Raw genomic sequence first — 23,591 nt, 5'->3', positions numbered from 1 at the left:
ACGACATGAAACTGTGACAGTCTGTGTCCTAAACCCAGGTTTTCATTACCCTGTGTCCAGGACAGCACAGGGATATAGTGAGACTCTGGAAAGAACAGGCACTTTGTTTCACTGCATTTGCACACACATGGGAATTGGGACACAAGCATATTGCAAGAGCACACAGAAATGGGAACTTGAGCACAAAAAGATGTACATTTGTGGGAGGGGCTTGGGTAAAGTAACCACACCTGGCATTTCCTGCTGGCCAATGAGAGGCTGGGCCCAGGTGTGATGTGTGTTAAGAGTTTAAGAGAAAGGGGTTAACACATGGAGGTAACTCCCCCAGGGCCCTGGGGAATCTGTCCCTGGGCTTTCTCTTCTCTCTAATTCCACTTCTGCATGAATCCTACCTCATAACTTAATAAAGGAAGATTTAGAAATCTCTAGGCAGGGGAATAGATAGCATAATGGTTATGCAAAGGGACTCTTGTGCCTGAGGCTCCAAAGTCTCAAGTTCAATCCCCCTGCACCACTATAAGCCAGAGCTGAGCAGGGCTCTGATTAAAAAAAAAAGAAGAAAGAAAGAAAGAAAGAAGGGAAAAAAGGAAAGAAATCGCAAACCTATCACATGTGTTCCATGTAATTTTTTTTTAAATATTTTATTTATTAACGAGAAAAGAGGAGAGAGAGAAAGAACCAGACATCATTCTGGTACATGTGCTGCCGGGGATCAAACTCAGGACCTTATGCTTGAGAGTCCACTGCTGCTTTATCCACTGCAGCACCTCCTGGACCACTGTTCCCTTGTAATTATTTCAAGTGACTTTCACATTGGACCCTCCTAAGGAAACTTAGCCCCCCACTTCCTATTACACTTTGTTGCAATGCCTTGCACCCCAAACATCAGAAGCAATGAGTTCTTTGCTCCCACCAGGCAGAAATCCACAAAAAGCAAGCTGGGTCCCCAAGGCCAGATGGAGCCTAGAAGTAGCTGCAAAACCGCATCCTAGGGGCTCCTGGCCTTCACATCTGCCACTGTCCTTGAACCCAGGGCTAGGGAAACTGGGACGACCCACAGTGAGTCTATTTAGATCCTACTATCAAATGAGGTCTCTCCAACGGGGACTTTAAAACATAAAAACCCAAATGGGTGACGCAGAGGATGTAAAAGGGCAGACAGCTTGGCCCAGAACATGGCCGCCTCCAAAGACACTTCAACTCAGGGACTTAATTGCTCGCCAGTGTGCTGCCTTCTGCCCCAAACGAAACCCATATTCCGCTTCTCCCTCTTCTTGAGTCAAGTCAACACAGAAGCCTAGGAGCCAAGGACTCTCCTCCGCCTTTAATCTCTCCTATAGGAGACACCTGCTTGGGGAAACAAGCGGAACTCAAGAGCTGCGGGGTTTCGGAACTGGGGGGAACACCGGCCTGACGGTTCTCTTTCCTGTTTACAGAAACTACTTCCGGGGCGCCGCTGAGTAAGGCGGAAGTGTGGGCTCCCGGCAGCAGCGGCGGTCTCTGGGCAGCGGGAGGCAGGCTCCCGGGACCGGAGGGCCGAGCCGGGATGGCGGCGGCGGCGGCCGGGCCTGGGAGCGGGTCCTGGGCGGCCCAGGAGAAGCAGTTTCCGCCGGCGCTGCTGAGTTTCTTCATCTACAACCCGCGCTTCGGACCGCGCGAAGGCGAGGTAGGCTGAGGGCGAGCGGGGTCCAGGGAGGACCCGGGGCCGGGGTGGGGGTCGGGGGGCCACGGGGGCTCGGGGCGGCGCCTCCGGGGGTCAGTCGGGGCCGGGCATTGGGGGCAGGCCCCGCACACACACCCCGCACAGGGGCGTCCGTTGCACCTGCACGGGGGGGGGGTCCATGGCACCCGCACAGTGGGGGCCATTGCACCCTTAACAGGGACGTCCGCTGCACCCGCACCGCCCTCCGGGTGCGTTTCACTTTCCCTTTCGTGAACTTTCCCCGGGAGCTTGTGCTCTTTGTCCCGGGAACTCCCACTTGCGAGTGCGGAGCCTCCCAGGATGCAGGCTTGGGAAACAAGTGCAGAAGTCGCGGTTCCTTCCTTCCTACCCCCCTGGGCTTTGAGTTTTGTGTGTTTGCTCAGGCGGAGTCTTGACTTCCTCAACGAAGGCTCAGCGGGGCTGTGTGGGCAGCACATCACGGTCCTATGGGGCCCAGCGGTGGGATTTTCCTGCGGGGAGCAGGGCTGTGGGGACACCTGCGCTTGCCCTGCGTGAAGGGCCAACCCTTGCGCCTCGTGTGCGTGGCGTTTTCTTAAGATTCCTTTTTAAACTTTAATTTGATAGGACAGGGAAATTGAGAGGGAAAGGGGGCATAGAGGGAGAGAGGAGCCAGAGACAGCTGCAGCCCTGCTCCACCACTTGGAAGGCTTCCCCCCTGCAGGAGGACACTGGGGACTTGAACCCTGGTCCTTGTGCACAGGAACATAGCGCAGTTTCAGGTGTTAAGCAGGAGTCAGTGATTATCATAACTGACTTTTAGTCTGGGGGGAACTGTTTACCCAATGAGAGAAAAATAGGGGCCAGTGGAAGCGCACCTGGCTCCATCACAAATGCATGTATCACTGCTCAAGGATCGGGGTTCAAGACTTCAGTCCCCACTTGCAGGGGAAAGCTTCAGGAGTGGTGCAACAGGACTGCAGGTGTGTGTGTGTGTGTCCCTCTATACCTCTCCTTCCTTCTCAATTTCTGTCTGTTCTATTAAAAAATAATAATAAAGTTAAAAAAAAAAACACAGAGGGAATCCGGCGGTAGCGCAGCGGGTTAAGTGCAAGTGGCACACAGCGCAAGGACCGGTGGAAGGATCCCGGTTCGAGCCCCCGGCGCCCCACTTGCAGGGGAGTCGCTTCACAGGCGGTGAAGCAGGTCTGCAGGTGTCTGTCTTTCTCTCCCCCTCTCTGTCTTCCCCTCCTCTCTCCATTTCTCTCTGTCCTAGCCAACAACGACGACATCAATAACAATAACTACAACAATGAAAAAAAGGCAACAAAAGAAAAAATACTTTTTTAAAGTTAAATTAAAAACTAGAAGAGTAGTATTAAAAAAAGAGAGCAAGAAGACAAATAGCTTTTTCTTTAAAAAAAAACAAACAGGAGAGGAGTTGTGAATGGCCGTGAGGGGAGCTTTTTATTTTTTAATATACTTTTCAATCTTTTACTTATTTATTGGATAGAGACAGCCAGAAATTGAGAGGATTGGGGAAGATAAGGAGAAAGACAGACACCAGCAGCCCTGCTTCACCACTCATAAAGCTTTCCCCTTGCAGGTGGGGACCAGGGGCTCGAACCCAGGCCCTCAAGCACTGCAGTGTGTGCATTTAGCGAGGTGCCCCACCACCTGGTCCCAGAGTAGGCTTTTGCTTTGTTGCTGCCGTGTATGTTGGCTGGTAGCATTTCCCACAGGGAAGCTGAGGCTGTGCTCAAGTTGTCCTGTCTCTGGCTTCATACTTCAGGAGGAAAATAAGATTTTGTTCTATCATCCAAATGAAGTCGAAAAGAATGAAAAGATTCGAAACGTTGGATTGTGTGAAGCAATTGTACAGTTTACAAGGTAAAAGCCATTGTGTTTCTGCAGGGCTCCATCAATTCTAACAACTTACACTGGGGATTGTCCCAAATGTGCTTTTTAACCTTTTGTTCCTTCTTCTTTTTTTTTCCCCTATAAGGACCTTTAGCCCGTCTAAACCTGCAAAATCTTTACATACACAGAAGAATAGACAGTTCTTCAATGAACCAGAAGAAAGTTTCTGGATGGTCATGGTATTTACACACACAGCACACCTCTTTGAGCTGGTGGAGTGAGTTCTAGGTGGTCTTACCGTTGGGAACGGGGCGAAACCTTTTGGCTTTTGCATCGAAGCAAATTGCAACACAGGTGGTTGCAGTTTTCAAATCAGACTCTTTCTGTGTTTGTTCTTGGGGTTTTTAGGACAGTTTCCTGGTCTTTTAACATGCTCACTCACTTGGTTTGTGGGTTTTTTTTTTTTTTTTTTTTTTACTAGAGCCCTGCTCCGCTCTGGCTGATGAGGTGCTGGGGGTTGAACCTGGGACCTTTGGTCTCTCAGGCAGGAGAGTCTTTTTGCAGAACCATTATGCTACCTCCCCAGCCCTGCTGGTTTTTAATTAATTAAGGGGAGATGGGAAACACGTGCAGTTGATTCCTGCCTAGTTCCTGCTTGTTAAACTTTGTAGGTTGTCCGGAACCCTGTGATTGAAAAGCAGAGTAAAGACGGGAAGCCAGCTGTTGAATACCTGGAGGAGGAATTGTTGGTAATGCTGTTTTCTGTTTTATATTTGGAGGAAAGCTTGCTTCGAGTCCCTTGGTCAGATTTAAATTGGGTCAATCACTTTGCTCAAGTCTCCATATGCTCGTAGCAGACTTGGTCTCTTTGTGCTGACGCAGACATCAAAATGTCCCTGTGCCCTTTCTCACTAACATCTGTCACTGACTGTCAGCGTCTAGACGTGCTCGTTCATAATTGAATCTAAACGTCTCAGCATTTCAGTTCACAGCAGCGGTGGCATAAGCAGGTTTCCAAATACCTGGAGTCTAGAGTCACTGTACTGATGCTCTGCCATGGGCACTTTACCCGGCCTTGAGCTGTTGGCCTCGTCTTTGTGGGGGTGTTTGTTTGTTTGTTTTGTTTTGTTTACCAGAGCACTGCTCAGCTATGGCTTACCTGGTGCTGAGGGATTGAACCTGGGACTTTGGAGCCTCTGGCATGAGTGTCTCTTTGCAGAACCATTATGCTGTCGACCCCCACCCTCATCTTTGTATTTGCAGGACAAGGTCTACAGCGCAGTGCTACAGCAGTGCTACAGCATGTACAAGGTAAGACGCCTGTCTTTCCCTTCACGGAGGTTCGTTTAAAAGTCTGGCTTGAGGGCCGGGCGGTAGCGCAGATGGTTAAGCGCACATGGGGCCAAGTGCAAGGACCGTCATAAGGATCCCGGTTCGAGCCCCCGGCTCCCCACCTGCAGGGGAGTCACTTCACAATCGGGGGAGCAGGTCTGCAGGTGTCTGTCTCTCCCCCTCTATCTTCCCCTCCTCTCCATTTCTCTCTGTCCTATCCAGCAATAATGACAGCAATAACAACAATAAACAACAAGGGCAACAAAAGGGAAAAAATGACCTCCAAGAGCAATGGATTTGCATTGCAGGCACTGAACCCCAGCAATAACCCTGGAGGCAAAAAAAATTTTAATTTAAAAAAAGTAAAAAACAAAAAAAAAGCCTGACTTGGAAGGGGACTGGGCAGTAGTAGCACAGCAGGTTAAGCATACATAGGGTCAAGTGTAAGGATCTGGGTTTGAGCCCCTGGTTCCCCACCTACAAGGGGAGTAGCTTAACAAGCAGTGAAGCAGGTCTGCAGGTGTCTTATCTTTCTCCCCCCACCCTGTCTTCCCCTCCTCTCGTTTTCTCTCTGTCCTATCCAACAATAACAGCAATAACAACAATAAACAAGGGCAACAAAAGGGAAAAAATAGCCTCCAAAAGCAGTGGATTCATAGTGCAGGCACCGAGCCCCAGCAATAACCCTGGGAGCCGGGGGGGAGGTCTGACTTGAACTCTGCCTTGCTGTGTAGATCACAATACACAGGACCATTGTTATGTAGAGACCTGAGGTTGTAGATGACTGTGGGCTGACTGTGTGTCTGAGGGGAGGAAATAGTAGAGCCTTTGAGGCCATCAGGCTTGCTCACTTGGCTGCTGTGCTGCTTTTGTCGTGTGTCACTGTGCAGGTTTGACCCTAGACCCCCATGACACTGAAGGAAGTTTTTGAGTGCTAGGCTCTTTGTGCCTCTTTTTCTGTCTAAAAAATGATTTGGTGGGGTGGAGTCCCAGTGGTGACAAAATAAAATAAATAAATTTTAAAAACAAACACTAGCGCTAAGCCCAAGGACCGGCATGAAGATCCCAGTTTGAGCCCCCGCTCCCCACCTGCAGGGGAGTCGCTTCACAGGCGGTGAAGCAGGTCTGCAGGTGTCTGTCTTTCTCTCCTCCTCTCTGTCTTCCCCTCCTCTCTCCATTTCTCTCTGTCCTATCCAACAACGACAACATCAACTACAACAACAATAAAAAGACAACAAGGGCAACAAAAGGGAAGATAAATAACAATTACCAAAAAAAAAAAAAAAAAACCACTAGAGCCTTGAAACAGCATTGGGATCTGTGACACTTATTCCCTGGGTACTGAGTCCTGCTCTGTCCCTGGGCTTGTACTAGAGCTGTGTTCCCATCAGTGCACAGGAGCCCGGCTTCCCAAGGAACCTCATACTTAAAAGATTTGCATGATTGGGGCTGGGCACACATGTTACAGTGTGCAAGGACCTGGGTTTGAGCCCCCATTACCTCAGGGGGAAAGCTTTGCGAGTGGTGAAGCAAGGCTGCAGGTGTCTCTCTGTCTCTCTTCCTCTCTATCTATCACTTCCCTCTCAATTTCTGACTGTCTATCTAATAAATAAATGAAGATAAAATTTTTTAGTTCTAAAATTAAAAAAGAGATTTGTATGATTTAAAAGGTCTTTTGGGAGTTGGGCGGTAGTGCAGCGGGTTAAGCGCAGGTAGCGCAAAGCGCAAGGACCAGTATAAGGATCCCAGTTCGAGGTGCCAGTTCCCCACCTGCAGGGGAGTCGCTTCACAGGTGGTGAAGCAGGTCTGCAGGTGTCTGTCTTTCTCCCCCCCCCCCCCCGTATTCCCATCCTCTCTTGATTTCTCTCTGTCCTATCCAAAAACGATAACATCAATAACAATAATAATAACTACAATAAAAAACAAGGGCAACAAAAGGGAATAAATAATGTTTTAGAAAAAAGGTCTTTCAGTAGTTACAGAAAGTCAAACTTGGGTGAGAATCGAGGCTTAAGGACAAAGCTTACCTAAAAAATCAGGTGATTTCCTCAAGATGACAGCATTACATTAATTTGACTTACTTTATAATTCGTGTTTTTAAATACTTCTCTATCTAGAGGGATCGGAGGATTATTTTTTTCATATTTACATCTTTAAAAATGAGAGAAGCAGAGCATCACTATAGCACTTGCAGTGCCGAGGGTCGAACTTGGGGCCTTAGGCTTGTCAACACAGCTTACCAGCTACTATACCACTTCCTAAGCTGCATGGTCTGGAGGATTAAATAAACTGAATTATTGAATGGTTAATCTGAAAAGAGCTAATGGTTTTTCTTTTTTTATCTATTACACCATTAGCTTTTTAATGGCACATTTCAGAAAGCCATGGAAGATGGAGGTGTCAAGCTCCTAAAAGAAAGATTAGAGAAATTCTTCCATCGGGTAAGTACTTTGAAAAAAAAAAAAAAAGATTTTTTGCAGTCTTAGTAGAATTCAAACAGATCTTTAGAGAAATATACAGGCAAGTTTGTTATATACAAAAAGCTAGAACTAAGGGAGCCAGGCGGTAGTGCAGTGGGTTAAGTACAGGTGGCACAAAGCACAAGGGCCGGCGTAAGGATCCTGGTTCGAGCCCCCGGCTCCCCACCTGCAGGGAAGTTGCTTCACAAGCGGTGAAGCAGGTCTGCAGGTGTCTTTCTCTCCCCTTCTCTATCTTCCCCATTTCTCTCCATTTCTGTCCTAACGATAACATCAGTAACAACAACAATAATAACTACAACAATAAAACAAGGACAACAAAAGGGAATAAATAAATAAATAAATAAATATTAAAAAAAAACAAAACACCTAGAACTTGTGATCCGGGAGGTGGCGCAGTGGATAAGGCATAGAACTCTCAAGCATGAGGTCTTGAGTTCAATCCCCAGCAGTACATGTACCATAGTGATGTCTGGTTCTTCCTCATTAGTAAGTAAATAAAATGTATAAAAACAAAGGCAAAAAAAAAAAAAAAAAACCCTGAAACTTCAAAGTAGCAAAGGACTTGAGACACAATTTGGCAAAACAAGACCTCAGCAGAAGTGAATAGAGTGGTTGGCTCTTTGTTCCGTTTCTTACCTCTTACTCTAGATCTCATGCTTGAGGGCTTAACACTTATACACTGTGCCACCTCCCTGCTCAAAAAGGAAAAAGATAGAGGGGCCAAGTGGTGGCGCACCTGGTTAAGTGCTCACATTACAGTGCACAAGGACCCGGGTTCAAGCCCCTGGTCCCCACCTGAGGAGGGAAAGCTTCACAAGTGGTGAAGCGGGGCTGCAGGTGTCTCTATCTCTCCCTTCTCAATTTCTCTCTATCCAATAATAAAAAGATTTAAACAAACAAAAAAAGATATAAACTTCTACTAGGAGTTATTTATTCTTCTTTATTTCCCCTTTCTTTTATTTGGTAGGACATAGAGAAATTGAAAGGGGGGAGGGGGAGATAGAAAGGGAGACACCTGCAGACCTGCTTCTCCACTCATGTAGCAACCCCCGTGCAGGTGAGGGCTGGGGCTTGAACCTGGGTCCTTGTGCATGGTAGCTTGTGTGCTCACCCCAGATGCACTGCTGTCCAGCCCCTCTTGGTGTGTTTTTTTTCCCAGTGAATTCACTGCTGTCCTTAAATGTGATTCACCGCAAGCTGAATTATGTACATTTACCCTTCCTCCTGGAGGAGTCATTCTCAAGTTTTTCCCACAAATGACCATGGACACCTTTTTTTTGGGGGGGGGGTACCCTTGGTCTCTGTGGTTGTTTTTCTCCTCTGTCTCTTCACTTTACTCCCTGAGCTTGCTCCCACGAATGTCCTGACCCTTGTTCCTGTGCTCACTGCTCTTCCGCCCTCTGTTCCATTCTGTAGGCGTGATCTTCAAGGCAGGCGGCATTGTCTTGTCTGTCTGTCTGTCCTTGAGACGAGAGAAAGTATGATTCTGAATAACTAGGTAGGCTTGCCCTCGATGTTTTGAAACCGGTAGAGATTTCTCACCTGGTTACCTGTACTTCCCTCCTACTTGCTGATGTCTGGTCAGTGCGCTGCTTCCTACATGCAACCAAAACAAAGATTCTCTCGAGTTGTCAAACACTGCTCAGTGAGCTACTCCTCAGTGCTCTGCCCTGTTTCGCCAACAGTATCTGCAGACGTTGCACTTGCAGTCATGTGACCTACTCGACATTTTTGGTGGCATCAGCTTCTTCCCCCTGGATAAGATGACTTATCTGAAAATCCAGTCTTTTATTAACAGAATGGAAGAAAGCCTCAGCATAGTCAAATACACTGCCTTCCTGTATAACGACCAGCTCATCTGGTAGGTGTCCTCTAAGACTTGACTGTGAAGACAGTTGTGGTGGATTGTGAGACTGGGCCTGAGGCCGAGGGGGCAGGGAGGAGGCATCTTTATAGCTGCAGCCCAGGTAGACCATGGTTATTCAGACCAGCACGGGCCCAGATAGACTGATTATGCAGACCAGCATGGGCCCAGAGAGACTGTGGTTAAGCAGACCAGCACAGGCCCAGGTAGACTGGTTATTCAGACCAGCACGGGCCCAGAGAGACTGATTATTCAGACCAGCATGGGCCCAGAGAGACGTGGTTATGCAGACCAGCACGGGCCCAAAGAGACTGATTATTCAGACCAGCATGGGAGATCAAGCAGCAAGTGGGGTGTGTGTGTGTGAAACCTGCTTCCGTGAAAGGCGGAGAAAATGTTGCTGTCTGGATCTGTTTAGGGATCTCAATGTCATTTGGGGCAGGGATGTGTCACTTTTGCCAGGGATTAAGCCCAAGGCTCTCAGACACATGAATCACTGGAGAGTGGTCTCCCCGTTCTAATTTTTTTTTCCTGCAGCAATCTTTGCTGAGGCTTCACACCAGTGCGATTCCACCCCTCACAGCTGACTTTATTATTCTTTTTCTTTCTTTTGTCCAGACAGAGTGTGAGAGACAGGAACAGACAGGACAGAAACTGCAGCACTGCCTCACCACTCATGAAACTTGGTGCTGCCTTGTGGTGGCCGGGGACTCAGACCTGGTCCTAGAGATGCATAGGTCATTTGTTGCCTTCTTGGAATGGCATTGCCTGGGAGATGGCACAGTGGGTAAAGCCTCGGGATCTCAGTCATGAGGTCCTGAGTTTGCTCTCCAGCATCAGATAAGCTAGAGCGATGCTCTGTTCTCTCTCCTCCTCAACTGGAGTCTTGGCACCACACAAGGGGTGCCACAGTGACACTGGGGGAGGCTTGGGTGCTGTGGGGTCTCTCCGTGCCTGTCTGTCTGTCTCTCATTGAAAAAAAAAAATTAACTGGGAGCCGGGTGATGACACAGCGAGTTAAGCACACACAAAGCACAAGGGCCAGCATAAGGATCTCGGTTCGAGCCCCCGGCTCCCCACCTGCAGGGGGTCAGCTTCACAGGCAGTGAAGCAGGTCTGCAAGTGTCTTATCTTTCTCTTCCCCATCTCTCTTGATTTCTCTCTGTCCTATCCAACAACGACGACAATAAACAAGGGCAACAAAAGGAAGAAAACTTTTTTTAAAAAAATTTTAAAAATATAAATTAACTGGGAGCTTGAAGTTGAGTCCTTCTACAAAACCAGCAGAAGAAAGTTTACTGTTTTTACTAATTTTTTATCCTTTTTTATATTATTATCTTTATTGGATACAGACAGCCAGAAATCTAGAGGAAAGGGGGAGATAGGAAAAGAGACAGACAGCTGCAGCCCTGCTTCACCACTCACAACTTCCCCCCTGCAGGGGGACTGAGGGCTCAAACCTGGGTCCTTGCACATGGAAACATGCAATCCACCAGTGCACCACCACCTGGCCCCATTACTTTTTCCATCCAAGGTTATCACTGGAGTTGAGTGCCTGCATAACTCCACCTCTCCCAGAAACTTTTTTTTCCTTTCCTTTAGATAGAGGGGGGTAGAAACGAAGAGAGAAGGGAGACCCCAGAGTACTGCTCTCCCATTAGTGAAGGGACCCCCCCCCACCCCCGCACGCAGTCCCCTGTGTTGGCCCAGGATTTGAACCCAGACCCTCACACGTGGTAACATGCCTTCTCTACCAGGTGAGCCACCTGCCAGCCCTCTTTATTTTTTTACCAGAGCACAACTCAGCTCTGGCCATTGGTGATGCCAGGGACTGAACCTGGGACCTCTGGTTTGCAAGTCCTGTGTGTACTACTGCGCTTTCTTCCCAGCCCTCGTGTATTTTTAATCAGTAAAAACTTAGTATTTTGTGCTAACCTTTAAATTTCCAGGGTGGATTTTTCTCTCTTTTCTCCTCCAGGGTTATCGCTGGGGCTCGATGCCTGCAAATCCAGTGCTCCTGGAAGCCATTTTCCCCCCTTTTTTTATTGTTGTTATTGTTGGATAGGACAGAGAAATGGAGAGTGGAGGGGAAGGTAGGGAGAGAGAAAGAAAAACACCTGCAGACCTGCCAGAGGCTCAAACCAGGATCCTTATGCCGGTCGTTGCACTTGGTGTCATGTGCACTTAACCCACTACGCTACTGCCCGACCCCTCCAAGGAGGGATTCTTGAGAACAGAAGCAAGTAAGAAGGCAAACTATTACAGAACAGTGGAAAGACAGAGGCCAGTTTATTTTGCCACCAGGACTATGGCTGGGGCTTGATGCCCGCATGTTGCTTCTGTTGGCCATTCTCTTTCCCTTCTTTTTTTCTAGAAGAGACAGAAACGGAGGGAGGGAGGGGGAGAGAGACAGACAGACACCTGCAGTACTGCTCCACTTTCTATGACGCTTTTCTCCTGCAGGTGGGGACCAGAAGCTCGAGCCCAGGTCCTCACATGGTAACATGTGAGCTGTACTTGGTGTGCCAACGCCCTCGTTCCAACTTTTAACACAGTGCCTTTCTGGTGTTGGCAGGAGTGGATTAGAGCAGGATGACATGAGAATTCTGTACAAATACCTCACGACGTCTCTGTTTCCAAGGCACATTGAACCTGAGGTAGGATTGGCCGCTGGCCAATGGTGATCTCTCATGGATGGAGGATGGATGGAGGATGCCGGGGATGGGTGGAAGGGTGGGTGTGTTCACACACAGTCCTGCAGGACCCAGACTTGGGGGGAGGGGGTAATGTGAATGAATGGGTGGGTGTGTTCACACATAGTCCCCCCAGACTGCGTGGAGGGGTAATGTGAGTGGGTGGGTGTGTTCATTCACACACAGTCCCATAGGACCCAGACTGGGTGGAGGGGTAACTGAGTGGCAGCTCTGATCAGCAGTTGATTTGCTCGCGTGTTAGCACGGGAAGCCATTCTTGTCAGCTCTTCACTTTGTGGGCCACAGCAATAATGGCAGAGCTATGTTCTGGGGGTTCTGGTGTGGCGGTCTCACACCTACCTGACTCCACTGTTCTGGCAGACTTTGCTTTGCTTTTGCTGTTTCATTCTTTTTTTCCTAGAGGAGGAGAGAGACCACAGCACCTGCTGCTCATAGTTCTCCCACGTGGGGCCCGGGTGCTAGCACCAAGTGAAGTCTGCAGTCTACCAGTGGATCTTTTTCATGGTCCCAGGGAAGATATCTTTTTAGACAGGGACTCATTGAGAAGAGGAAAGGTCGGCTGGGGCCTGAGCACTTGGCCAGTGCTGGGGGTCTTTGTCCTGCATCCCACGTGGACTTCTCATCTGCAAGCATGTGACCGAATTCTGAGTAGCCTATGACCGCCCGCTGGCTCGTCCTCCCAGTGCTCTCCAGACAGCGTCAGGGAAGGCGTGCTTGCTTCCTTGCTTTTTTCTTTTTAATATTCATTTTATTTGATAGAACAAAGAGAGAAATTGAGAAAGAAGCAAAAGGGAGACACCTACAGCACTGCTTTACCCCTCTCAAAGCTTCCTGCTGGTGGGGACGGGGAGCTCGGACCCCAGTCCTTGTGCATTGTACCATGCACTCATGCCACCGCCCGGCCCCATAGGCCTGCTTCCATAGTTGGCATACATTGGGTAGACAGTGCATTCGTGCTCCTTCCATAACGATCCGAGTCTGCGACCCTTTGTTTTTGAAGGCCTTGGCTGGAGAGCAGAACTCTGATACAAAATTACAAGCCCAGAGCTCAAGAAAGGCCTGTTTCCACCTTTGTAGTGAGAGCCCGAGAGCACGCCCATGGCCCAGCAGCCTGTGTCTGCTCAAGCGGTGCTGACAGCAGTCCTCAGGCTTCAGTGACTCACCCAGCTCCAGGGTGGCAGGGCCAGGCCTTGCCTTTCAATCTTGGGGTCTGCACGACCCCTAAGAGCCTTTGCATAGTTGCCTTTGCAGTCCCCCACATGTGTCGGCAGAACCACTGCAGGGGGCTTGACTTGAGTTATCTGATTCTTCACTACTGGCCTGATGACATGGACTCAGTGGGTGGACACACAGCACACAGCATGCTAGGACACAGACACGTGGGGCCGTCTGCTCAAGACAAGCGGCACAGCACGGGGAGCCACAGCCAAGGTCTTGGGCCTGTGCAATACCATCGAGTGGCCTCTCGAGGCCCAGGTGTTTTACTCTTTCAATCAAGGACAAGAGAGACACCACAGCACTGCTCCACCGTCCATAGATATCCCTTCCCCGACTTGAACCCAGGACCCTGTGCTTGGTTAGCACACTTTACTGGGTGAGCTATTGCCAAGCCCTGACAGTGTACTTGAGCTGTGTTCTCGTCTTTCTTTTGAAGTTAATCTGCTAAACTTTTATATTGATTAGCACGTAATGAATCCTGAGCATAACAAGTTGTAGTTAACACAACTATTGGTGTTTGATTTTTCTTGTTCCACTTCCTTTTTATTTATTGTTGGATAGAGACAGATACCGAAAAGGGAAGGGGAGGTAGAGAGAGGAAGAGACAGACACCTGCAGACCTGCTTCACCACTCATGAAGCTTTCCCCCTGCAGGTGGGGAGCAGGGGCTTGAACCCGGGTACTTGTGCACTGTAATGTGTGTGCTTAGCCTGGCCTCACTTGCTCCATTTCCCATCCAAGTACTAACCAGGCCCGACCCTGCTTAGCTTCTGTAATCAGACGAAATCGGGCGTGGAGTCTTGGCTGGGGGCAGGACCTTTGTGCGTTGGTGGACTTGTGCGGTCTGCAATGTCCAAGTTGAGAAAGCATTCCGCGCACAGCCTCAAAGATGAAGTGAAGTAACTCTGCTTACTGTCCAGCTCGGGAGAGGTTTCATGACCCTTAGGGTGCAAAGATGTGAGGTCATGAGAGCTTTGGTTAGACTCTGAGTTTTGGGCCAGGAGATAGCTCAGCTGGTGGGGTGCACACTGCCCCCTGGTAGCATGTGGAATCATGCACGGCACCTGAGGGAATCACATGAACGGTGGGGCAATGCTCTGGGTGTCTCCTTCATTCTTTCTTCCCTCTTGGCCTCTCTGAAATTTGTTTTTTTTAAATTCACCTGAGACAGTGGGATCACGTATGTGACACAAAAAGGCAAAACAGTGAGCTCTTGACCTCTGTGACCCTCTCGTTTTGGTGTCGGGAGGAACATGGGAAATAGCACAAAGCCAACTAGGAGATGTGAGTGCTGTTTTTCAAGACGTTGGGAAGTCCAGTGAGTCACTTCTTGCTGTTGAATCTGTCTGCAGTTGGCGGGAAGGGATTCTCCAGTAAGGGCAGAGATGCCGGGAAATCTTCAGCACTATGGAAGGTAGGGCTTGTGCTCCTTGTGCTCCTTGGCAGATGGTACTGGGTTTCATTAGCTTGGGGGGAGGGGATGGGGGTTTGGAAAATCACGGCCTATGCTCCCTCTGCGCTGTGGGTTTCAGGTGTTTCACTAAATGCTACCACATTCTGATTTGTTTTCCAAGTAATAACTAGCTTCAAAAGGAGGGGGAGAAACCAGGACTGTATCATGTGGGAATGAACTCTGTATCTGGCTCCCATAACTGAAGTGAGTCGTTCTGTTCTCTATTTTAAGATTTCTTACAGGACCCTTGAACCTTAATGACCCAGAAGCAAAATGCAGATTCCCCAAAATCTTTGTGAACACAGACGACACTTACGAAGCTCTCCACTTGATCGTTTACAAGGTAACAGCCGCTCTCCCCGTCCAGGGTCACATGGTGACTGACTCTAAGGCCAGTCCTCTGTGGGTGCACAGGCGGGTGTGTGGGCGACCTCGGGGGATTTCTCAGAGTGGAGTTGGAGATGCTAGTTGCTGTGACGCTCATACGGCGCTGGCCTGCACTAAGTAGATTTCCAGTTCGTGTGAATGGTCTTGTCATACCGATGACAGAGTGACGGCATGGTCGTGACTCAGAATTTGAGCCAGGAATCCCTCCTGCCACCCTTGGGTGTGGCCTCGTTGCCGCGCCCTCCCCCCCCCCCCAGCAAGTTCTGCTTGTGCGCTGATGTTAAAGCCATGAATGTGCGGCCTGTAAGGGTGGCTTCTGTCATGACGCTGTCTTGTGAGGACATGTATTTATACTGGCTGGTTCCCTGAGGAAGGCTAAGCGTAGGCAGTTGTCTTTTCCCGCCTCAAGTACCTTGACATCCAATGTCTAGAGGCCATGCCGGAAGTGCTCAGGCACTGGGAGCGTGCGAAATCGGGCAGAGACGTGTGCTCCCGCCTCTCCTTAGCGCCTGAGACTGTGCCTCTGAAGCTGTGAGGATGGGAACACTGAGCTTCGGTACCGTTTCTCGACAGAACATCCTCTTGCCACCTGTCCTGGGACAGTTTCCCTCAGTGATGTGGAGAGACTGTGTTTCCTAACGTAACTGTCTCTGCTTACGGTGTGTGTCTGTGGAGTCCTTGTGTGGCCATCCGGGCACTGCTGCTCCAGGTCCCTATATTAAACCCTCCTGTGTACTTGGAATCCTTCACGTTTTAAAACGACCATTCATGGGAGTCGGGCAGTAGCACAGTGGGTTAAGCGCAGGTGGTGCAAAGTGCAAGGACCGGCATAAGGATCCTGTTTCGAGCCCCTGGCTCTCCACCTGCAGAGGAGTCACTTCACAGGCAGTGAAGCAGGTCTGCAGGTGTCTGTCTTTCTCTCCCCCTCTGTCTTCCCTTCCTCTCTCCATTTCTCTCTGTCCTATCCAACAATGATGACATCAATAACAACAACTATAATTACAACAATAAAATAAGGGCACAAAGAAAATAAATCAATATTAAAAAATAATAATAAAATGACCATTTAGTGTCAGAGAAAGAACAAGAGCAGTACTCTGGCAGGTGTGGCCAGAGGCTGCGCTCCAAACCTCAGAACTTCAGCCTTGGGTTTGCAAGCTCAGTGCCCTGTCACAGAGCCACCTCCAGGGGCAGGTTTTTAAGTAGACTTAGAAGGCATGATTATTTTGGTTTTGTTTGTTGTTCTTGCTTGGTTTTAGATAGAGGCAAGGTTTTGAGAGACCACAGCAGCAGAGCTTCCTCCAGTGCAGTGGAAGCTGAGATTGAACCTGGGCAGTGCACATGGCTAAGCAGCGCACTACCCGAGTGAGCTATTTGGCGAGCCCAAAAAGCATATTAAAAAAAAATCTTGGGTCTGGGCAGTGGCGCACTTGTTTGAGCACATACATACATTAGCATGTTAACATGCTGATGGACCTGAGTTCAAACCCTCGGTCCCCACCTGCAGTGGAAGAAGCTTCACAAGTGGCAAAGCCGGTCTGCAGTTGTTTAATCTTTCTCCCTCTCTTATCTCCCTCCCCTCTCAATTTCTGTCCCATCAGATAGAATAGAAAGAAAAGGAAAACATGGCCACCAGGAGCAGTGGATCTGTTGTGCAGACACCAAGCCCTAGCGATAACCCTGGTGGCAATTAGAGAGAGACAAGTGACCCAGGAGGTGGCACGGTGGATAAAGTGTTGGACTCTTAAGCATGAAGTTTCTGGTTTGATTCTTGGCATTGCGTGTGCCCGAGTGATGCTCTTGCTCTCGTTTCTTGCTGTTTGCTTTAGCTTGTGTGAACGGAAGTCATCGGGGCACACTCACAGGTAGATGAGGATAGTCCCTGAGGGCCTGACCCGCAGCGTAGCTGCTGGTACACTCACCTCCCTCTGCCTCCACTTTGAACCGTCGTGTCATTTCACTCACGAGCACTTGGATGCCCTGCATCTCTGGCCAAGGCTTCTGTTTGAACCTCCCCTCCACGCTCTGACCCCACTGGACCTAGTGGAGGGAGCTGCCCTCTGCAGTGGCCTCTCTCCAGCCCTCCAGGGGGCCGGAAAAGTGTCTCCATGAGGTCGACCTGTTTGAGTCACCAGTCCAGCAGCGTCACTGTGGTTCTCTGTCAGGTTGGTGCCGCCTGCCTGTTGATGTCGTAGGTGTGACTTCTGCTCTGCTTCCTTCCACCAGGCCATGAGCGCAGCCGTGTGCTTCATGATCGACGGTAGGTGCCTCTGCGGACACGGGCCTGTTCCTCCCTCAGCCAGGTGACTCGGCCTGTTCCTCCCTTAGGGCCAGGGCCTTCTGTAACAGGCAGTGCACACGCCATCAGCAGCCCCTCAGGGTACACCCCTCTACAGCCCTGGCTTTCCTGCTGGGCACCCTCCATGCCCCCTGACCTCGGGGGCCCTGGGGGGGCCTCTCAAGGACGGCCTTGAGGATGGGGTGAGGCAGTGGGGCCTAGAGCACACACAGAGTGTTTGTTAATGGAAATATTTTACCACCTTCTGCCCCCTCAGCGCGGCAGGCGGCCCACTACTGTGCAGGGCGTGCTGGAACCCGCAGCCCAGTGAGCGAGGTCTTTGCCTCTTACTGAATTAAACTAATGTTGACCCTCCTGGAGGTGGGCAGGGATGTAACTAGCTAATCACTGTTTCCCAGCTCAGAGTCTGACTGTGGCTACGGTGTTGAGATGAGAAGTGAGGGCCTGGGTGACAGCTCACCAGGTAGAGTGCCCACCCTGCGCTCGGCCCTGATTGTAGTACCAACAGCCCTAGCGTCACTTGGGAGGGGAGATGGCACTGGAGGAGCTCCGTTTCTGTCTGATCAGCAGGCAGGGAATTGGGGGCGGGGGGGGGGGGCAGAGAAATAGCTCACTTGGACAGTGCGCTGCTTTGCCATATGCACGACCGGGTTCGAGCCTGGCCTCCACTACACTGAAGCGAACTTCAGTGCTCTGGTCTCTTGACTTCTCTCTGTCCAAAAACAAACGGTAAAGCGGATGAATAGTGGCCTTGCAAGCACACAGCACTTACTGGTGTTTTTCCCACCGCCCTCCAGCTTCCGTGCAGCTCACACTGGACTTCTGCCGGAGACTGGACAGCATCGTGGGGCCCCCGCTCACCGTGCTGGCCTCAGACATCTGCGAGCAGTTTACCATCAACAAGAGGACATCTGGGTTTGTACTCTGCATTCGCTGGCTTTTTTCAGAGTACAGGGTGACTGGTGCCTATGAAGGTGGCCTGTGTCAACATCCCTGTGCTTTGTCTATGTCCCAACACTACTGAGTGCTGAGGGCAGAGCTGCCCGGGCCAACAGTCCGGGTCTTCTGCCCACATTGACGGGGCTGGGCCTGTCTGTACATTGGTACACTCCCTGGGTTCAAACAGGTCTGCTGCCAGCTGTGCCATGGACCTGGCCTTGAGAGGCCAACCAACCTTGAGTGGCCCGGCCCCTCAGGGAAAGCATGTCTCCTCAGCGAGCAAAATGCCACAGTGAGGCCGGCTGAAGCCAGGCCTTGGGGTGCTGACATGGGGTCTGGGATGCCACACACCTCAGCCCGCTCTTCTCACTGTGAAGTGGAAGGACGGCGTGACGTGTGCCCACCCTCCCCTGGCCCCGCACAGGGGGCCTCCCACACCAAGCTGTGGGCCCGTGGGGCCCCGGCACCGCTTCCCTGTGTGGCTGATACTGGCCTAGTCAGTGCGGCCCATGTGCTCTTCCTCAAGAGGGCGAGGGACCTTTGATTTTTGATTGAGAAAAGGAAAGGTAAGATGGCATGGAGGCCAGGAAGATGGCTCAGTGGATAGAACACAGGAGTTTGGTGTAAGGCCCTGTGTTCGGCCCCTGGCTCCATGGGGACAGCTGAGCTCCAGGTCCTTTCTCCCTCTCCCAGAGTATGTGTGTCTGCCTCTCCACCAGAAGGCAAAAGGCCTGCACTGTTGGCTTTCTTTCTCTCTCTCTTTTTTTTTTTAATGTTTGTTTATTTTCCCTTTTTGTTGCCCTTGTTGTTTTTATTGTTGTAGTTATTGTTATTGATGCCATCATTGTTGGATAAGACAGAGAAATGGAGAGGGGAAGACAGAAGGAGAGAGAGAGATAGACACCTGCAGACCTGTTTCACCGCCTGTGAAGCAACTCCCCTGCAGGTGGGGAGCCGGGGCTCGAACCAGGATCCTTACGTAGATCCTTGCACTTTGTGCCATGTGCGCTTAACCCGCTGCGCTACCGCCTGACTCCCTGACTTTCTGTCTTTTGTCAGCAGTAACCAAGTAGCTCGTTTATGAAACATACTTATTTTTATCTTTATTGGATAGAGAGGAGAGGGAGAGAGGGACCGCAACACTGCCTCACCACTCACAAAGCATTCCCCCTGCAGGTGGGGACTAGGGGCTCGAACCCAGGTCCTTGTGCATTGTAACATGTGCGCTCAACCAGGCACGCCACCACCCAGCCCTGAAATATACCTCTTTATTATATTAAAGAAAATGCTGCAAAATGGCTGGCATGATTTTGATTTTCAAAAAATAAGACATTTCACACTTGGGGAAACACCGTCATGTTAATGCAGGCGGGTGGGCATTTCCATCATGCTGACTTTCTCACAGATATGAATTAGAAGCCTGTTAAGTTATCACTCAGGTTTAACAGTTGTTTGCTTTTAAAGATTTTATTTTATTAATGAGAAAGATAGGAGGAGAGAGAAAGAGCCAGACATCACTCTGGTACATGTGCTGCTGGGGATTGAACTCAGGACCTCATGCTTGAGAGTCTAATTCCTTAGCCACTGTACCACCTCCCGGACCACAGTTTTTTGTTTGTTTTTTTTTGTCAGCCGTGGTTAGGGAGATGGTGCTCTGGATAAAGTGTCAGACTCTCAAGCATGAGGTCCCGAGTTCAATCTCTGGCAGCATGTGTACCAGAGTGACCTCTGGTTCTCTTTTCTGGTTCAGAAGTAAACTCTTAAAGATGATTCCTGAGAACTAACGCATCTATCTTGTGTACAGTGCAAGGGACCAAACTCTGGGCCTCACGCTTACAAGTCCAGCTCTCCGCTGCACCACCCCCTGGGCTGCATAGTCCTTGGGGCTGTGCTTGGAAGGAGAGGGAGAGAGAAGCGCATGTGACGCCAAGGGTCAGACTGGGGCCTCGTGCCACACGCCCTCATGAACTCACCCACCGCACCATCCCCACTCACCCATGTTTATTTTTCATGCCTGCCAAGTTTGATTAGAAAATTCAGGACAGGGGGTCGGGCGGTGGCGCAGTGGGTTAAGCGCACGTGGCGCAAAGCACAAGGACCGGCATAAGGATCCCGGTTCGAGCCCCCGGCTCCCCACCTGCAGGGGAGTCGCTTCACAGGCGGTGAAGCAGGTCTGCAGGTGTCTATCTTTCTCTCTCCCTCTCTGTCTTCCCCTCCTCTCTCCATTTCTCTCTGTCCTATCCAACAATGAATTGCGTCAACAAGGGCAATAATAATAACCACAACGAAGCTACAACAAGGGCAACAAAAGGGGGGAAAAATGGCCTCCAGGAGCGGTGGATTCATGGTGCCGGCAACGAGCCCAGCAATAACCCTGGAGGAGGAAAAAAAAAAAAGAAAATTCAGGACAAGCTTAGTGAGGAATTATTATACCCTCCTCGATGCCCCCCCACCCCCAGGTGTTTCTATAAAAGGAGATGAGAGAAACCAGAACACAGATGGTGCCAGGGATCCCGCCCGGGGCCTTGTGCCCAAGTCCTACGCTCTGCCGCTGAGCCCAGCGCCATGTCTATCACATTTAAGATTCTGGCAGTATTTACTGTCGACTATAAAACATTAATCCCCCAATAAAAAATTAAAAAAAAAAAAAAAAGAACTAAGAGCATACAAACAAAAAAGATTCTGGCAATATGGTTATATAGTTTGGACAGTCACTTTGTTTTTACCATGGATTTGTTTTACTATTTTACCATGGATTTGTTTTACTACTTTACCATGGATTTGTTTTACTATTTTACCATGGATTTGTTTTACTATTTTTTTCATTATTTTATTTCTTTATAGGAGGATTAATGGTTTACAGTTGACTGTAAGATACAATAGTTTGTACCTGTGTAACATTCCCCAGTTTTTTAATATTTTGTGAACTTTTTAAAAAAATTTTTAAATTATTTTCATTTTGTTTGTTAGAAATCAAGAGGGAAGGGGGGTGATAGAGAGGGAAAGAGGCAGAGAGACACTTGCAGCACTGCTTCACCACTGGCAAAGCTTTCCCCCGGCATGTGCTCAACCAGCTGCGCCACCACCTGGCCCTGCCCCAGTTTCCCACATAACAATTCAACCCCCATGAGGTGTCCCCCTCAGCCATCATGTTCTAGGACCTGAACCCTCCCCACCCCCACCCCAGAGTCTTTTACTTTGGTGCAATAGTTATTTATTTTTAATTTATTCATTATTATTTTTTTTAACCAGAGCACTGCTTAACTCTGGGTTATGATGGTGTGAGAGATTGAGCCTGGGACCTCGAAGTCACCGTTTTTACTGATGTGTTTTCACAGATCTGAAAAAGAACCCCAGTTTAAGTTCATCTACTTCAACCACATGAACCTGGCAGAGAAAAGCACCATTCACATGAGGAAGACGCCCAGCGTGTCCCTCACGTCTGTCCATCCAGATCTAATGAAGATTCTGGGGGATATCAACAGTGATTTCACTAGGTAATTCCAACGTCCCCACGAGCTGTCCCCTTGCCAACTGGGGAGACGGCACATGGGTTCTGCAAAGAGACTGAGACCTGAGATCTCTGAGGTCCCAGGTTCATTTCCCAGCACCACCGTTAAGTCAGAGCTGAGCAGGACTCTGGTCAAAAATAAACAAGTAAAAAATAAAGCCACGTGGCCCCAAACCTATCCAGAGGGGCCCAGGCCTCCCCACCTAACCAGGTGCCGTGTCCAAACAGGTCGCCCAGCCCAGGAGATCAAGTTGCTCACCTGTGACTCCCTGGTGCCTTATCCCCTTGATTTCAGGTGCTTGCTTTTTACCACCTGGCTCTGCAGATAATCAGTGAGCGATCGCATGTTGGGACTCTTGTCTTACAGAGTGGACGAAGACGAAGAGATCATCGTGAAAGCCATGAGCGATTACTGGGTTGTCGGGAAGAAGTCTGACCAGCGGGAGCTCTATGTCATTTTGAATCAGAAAAATGCAAACCTCATTGAAGTGAATGGTAAATAGGGGTTGGCACTTGAGCAGAACTCAAACATTTAGAGATGGTCTTGTTGCCGTGTGGAGAGATGTGCTGTCCTTCAGGCAGAGGCTGCTGCGGCTTGAGGGGAAGCTGTGTGGGTCCCTTTGAGGTTTCCCTGAAGTATAACGTGTCTCTTGAGTTCCTTGGAAAAGCCCATGGCAGACTTTCCTGTTTCACGGTAAACTTGACAGTAGCCAGGAGAAAATTATTTTCTAAGATGCCCAAGAAGGAAGGAGGAGACACTGGCTTGACCCACTGCGTTTCCATTTTCCTGTGGTGAGAACATGCGAGTTGGGGCCAGGCTGCCAGGCACAGAGTGGCTTCGAGCCTCCTGCCATCTGTCCACAGGCGGGAAAGGAGGCAGAAGTCTCCTCTTTCCTCCTGTCTCCCGGCCCAAGCGCCAGCCTGGCCCTCTGCACGCTGGCATCCACGTTCCCCGATTGCCCTGACCTTGACACCTGTGTGGCGCCCCTTGGGAAGAGGGCGGTGGCACCCCTTGAGCTGGGGGTAATGGTGCCCCTAGGTGCTCGCCAAGGAGAGTTCCCATGGTTCTTCCCTTCCTGCACACTCAAGTCAGCTCCTGCCCATACGCTGCTCCTCGTGCCAGGAGCCCAGAGAAGAGAGCAAGGCCTTGGTGGGGAGCAGAGGGAGCTTACAGTTCAGATGCTGCTCGAGACTCCCTGTTGGCATACCCACCTCCGTTTGTAAGGAATTTGCCCCCACCTGTGGGTGGGTGTCGTTGGCATCTTGGGTACCAAGCTAAGCTTCCTCAGGCCCCCAGATGTGGTGTCTCCCTGTATCCGACAGTGAGTGGCAAGGTCTTCTGGGAAGACTGGGCCTTTCTCTGATGTATCAACCTCTTGCCTAGGCTTCTGAGCCTCAAGGTCAAAGTCAGTGCAGACGCTTATGTGCCCCACACAGCCCTCCTTCTGCATGGGACCCCCTGCTCCTTACTCCCCATTTTCTGTTCTTTCTTTCACAGAAGAGGTAAAGAAACTTTGTGCCACGCAGTTCAATAACATCTTCTTCCTGGACTGACCAGAAGAGACTCGCGGAGATGTCTTCCTACAAAGGGCTCAGCAGGCACTCGGTTAACCACTGCAGGCTCCTGGTCCTGTTGTTGACTGGACAGATGACAATAGTAAAGCAATACTTGCTTCAAAGAATCAAATCTCTACTCAGTCCGATGATGCTCTGAGGTTTTTAGATTTTAAATGTTTGTGCGGACTTAATTCGACGTAGCCGACCACTTATCATTCCATTCTTTTGACATCATGTGAATATTTTACTGGAAAAGTAAGATGAATAAATTGTTAAAAAGTTTCTAAAATTCTGGCTTAAAAAGTTTCTAAAATTCT

At 49.7% G+C, this 23,591-nt stretch overlaps 1 protein-coding gene across 1 annotated transcript; it reads left to right on the top strand.

The window, feature by feature from the left end:
* The first annotated feature begins 1,451 nt into the window (after positions 1-1,451).
* Positions 1,452-23,563, top strand: CCZ1 (CCZ1 homolog, vacuolar protein trafficking and biogenesis associated). Its single transcript, XM_007525040.2, has 15 exons — positions 1,452-1,666; positions 3,453-3,550; positions 3,666-3,759; positions 4,192-4,269; positions 4,784-4,831; positions 7,210-7,293; positions 9,018-9,193; positions 11,772-11,853; positions 14,481-14,542; positions 14,813-14,924; positions 17,195-17,228; positions 18,065-18,182; positions 21,545-21,703; positions 22,085-22,212; positions 23,216-23,563. Exons 1-15 carry the CDS (start codon positions 1,547-1,549, stop codon positions 23,269-23,271), a joined length of 1,449 nt encoding a protein of 482 aa, XP_007525102.1. The 5' UTR covers positions 1,452-1,546; the 3' UTR covers positions 23,272-23,563.
* Positions 23,564-23,591: the final 28 nt, after the last annotated feature.

The sequence above is a fragment of the Erinaceus europaeus genome, chromosome 15, assembly GCF_950295315.1.
Source record: "Erinaceus europaeus chromosome 15, mEriEur2.1, whole genome shotgun sequence".
In the NCBI taxonomy this organism is placed as follows: Eukaryota; Metazoa; Chordata; class Mammalia; order Eulipotyphla; family Erinaceidae; genus Erinaceus; species Erinaceus europaeus.
The sequence above is the reverse complement of the archived record's forward strand: the minus strand, read 5'-3'. Positions and strand labels throughout refer to the sequence as shown.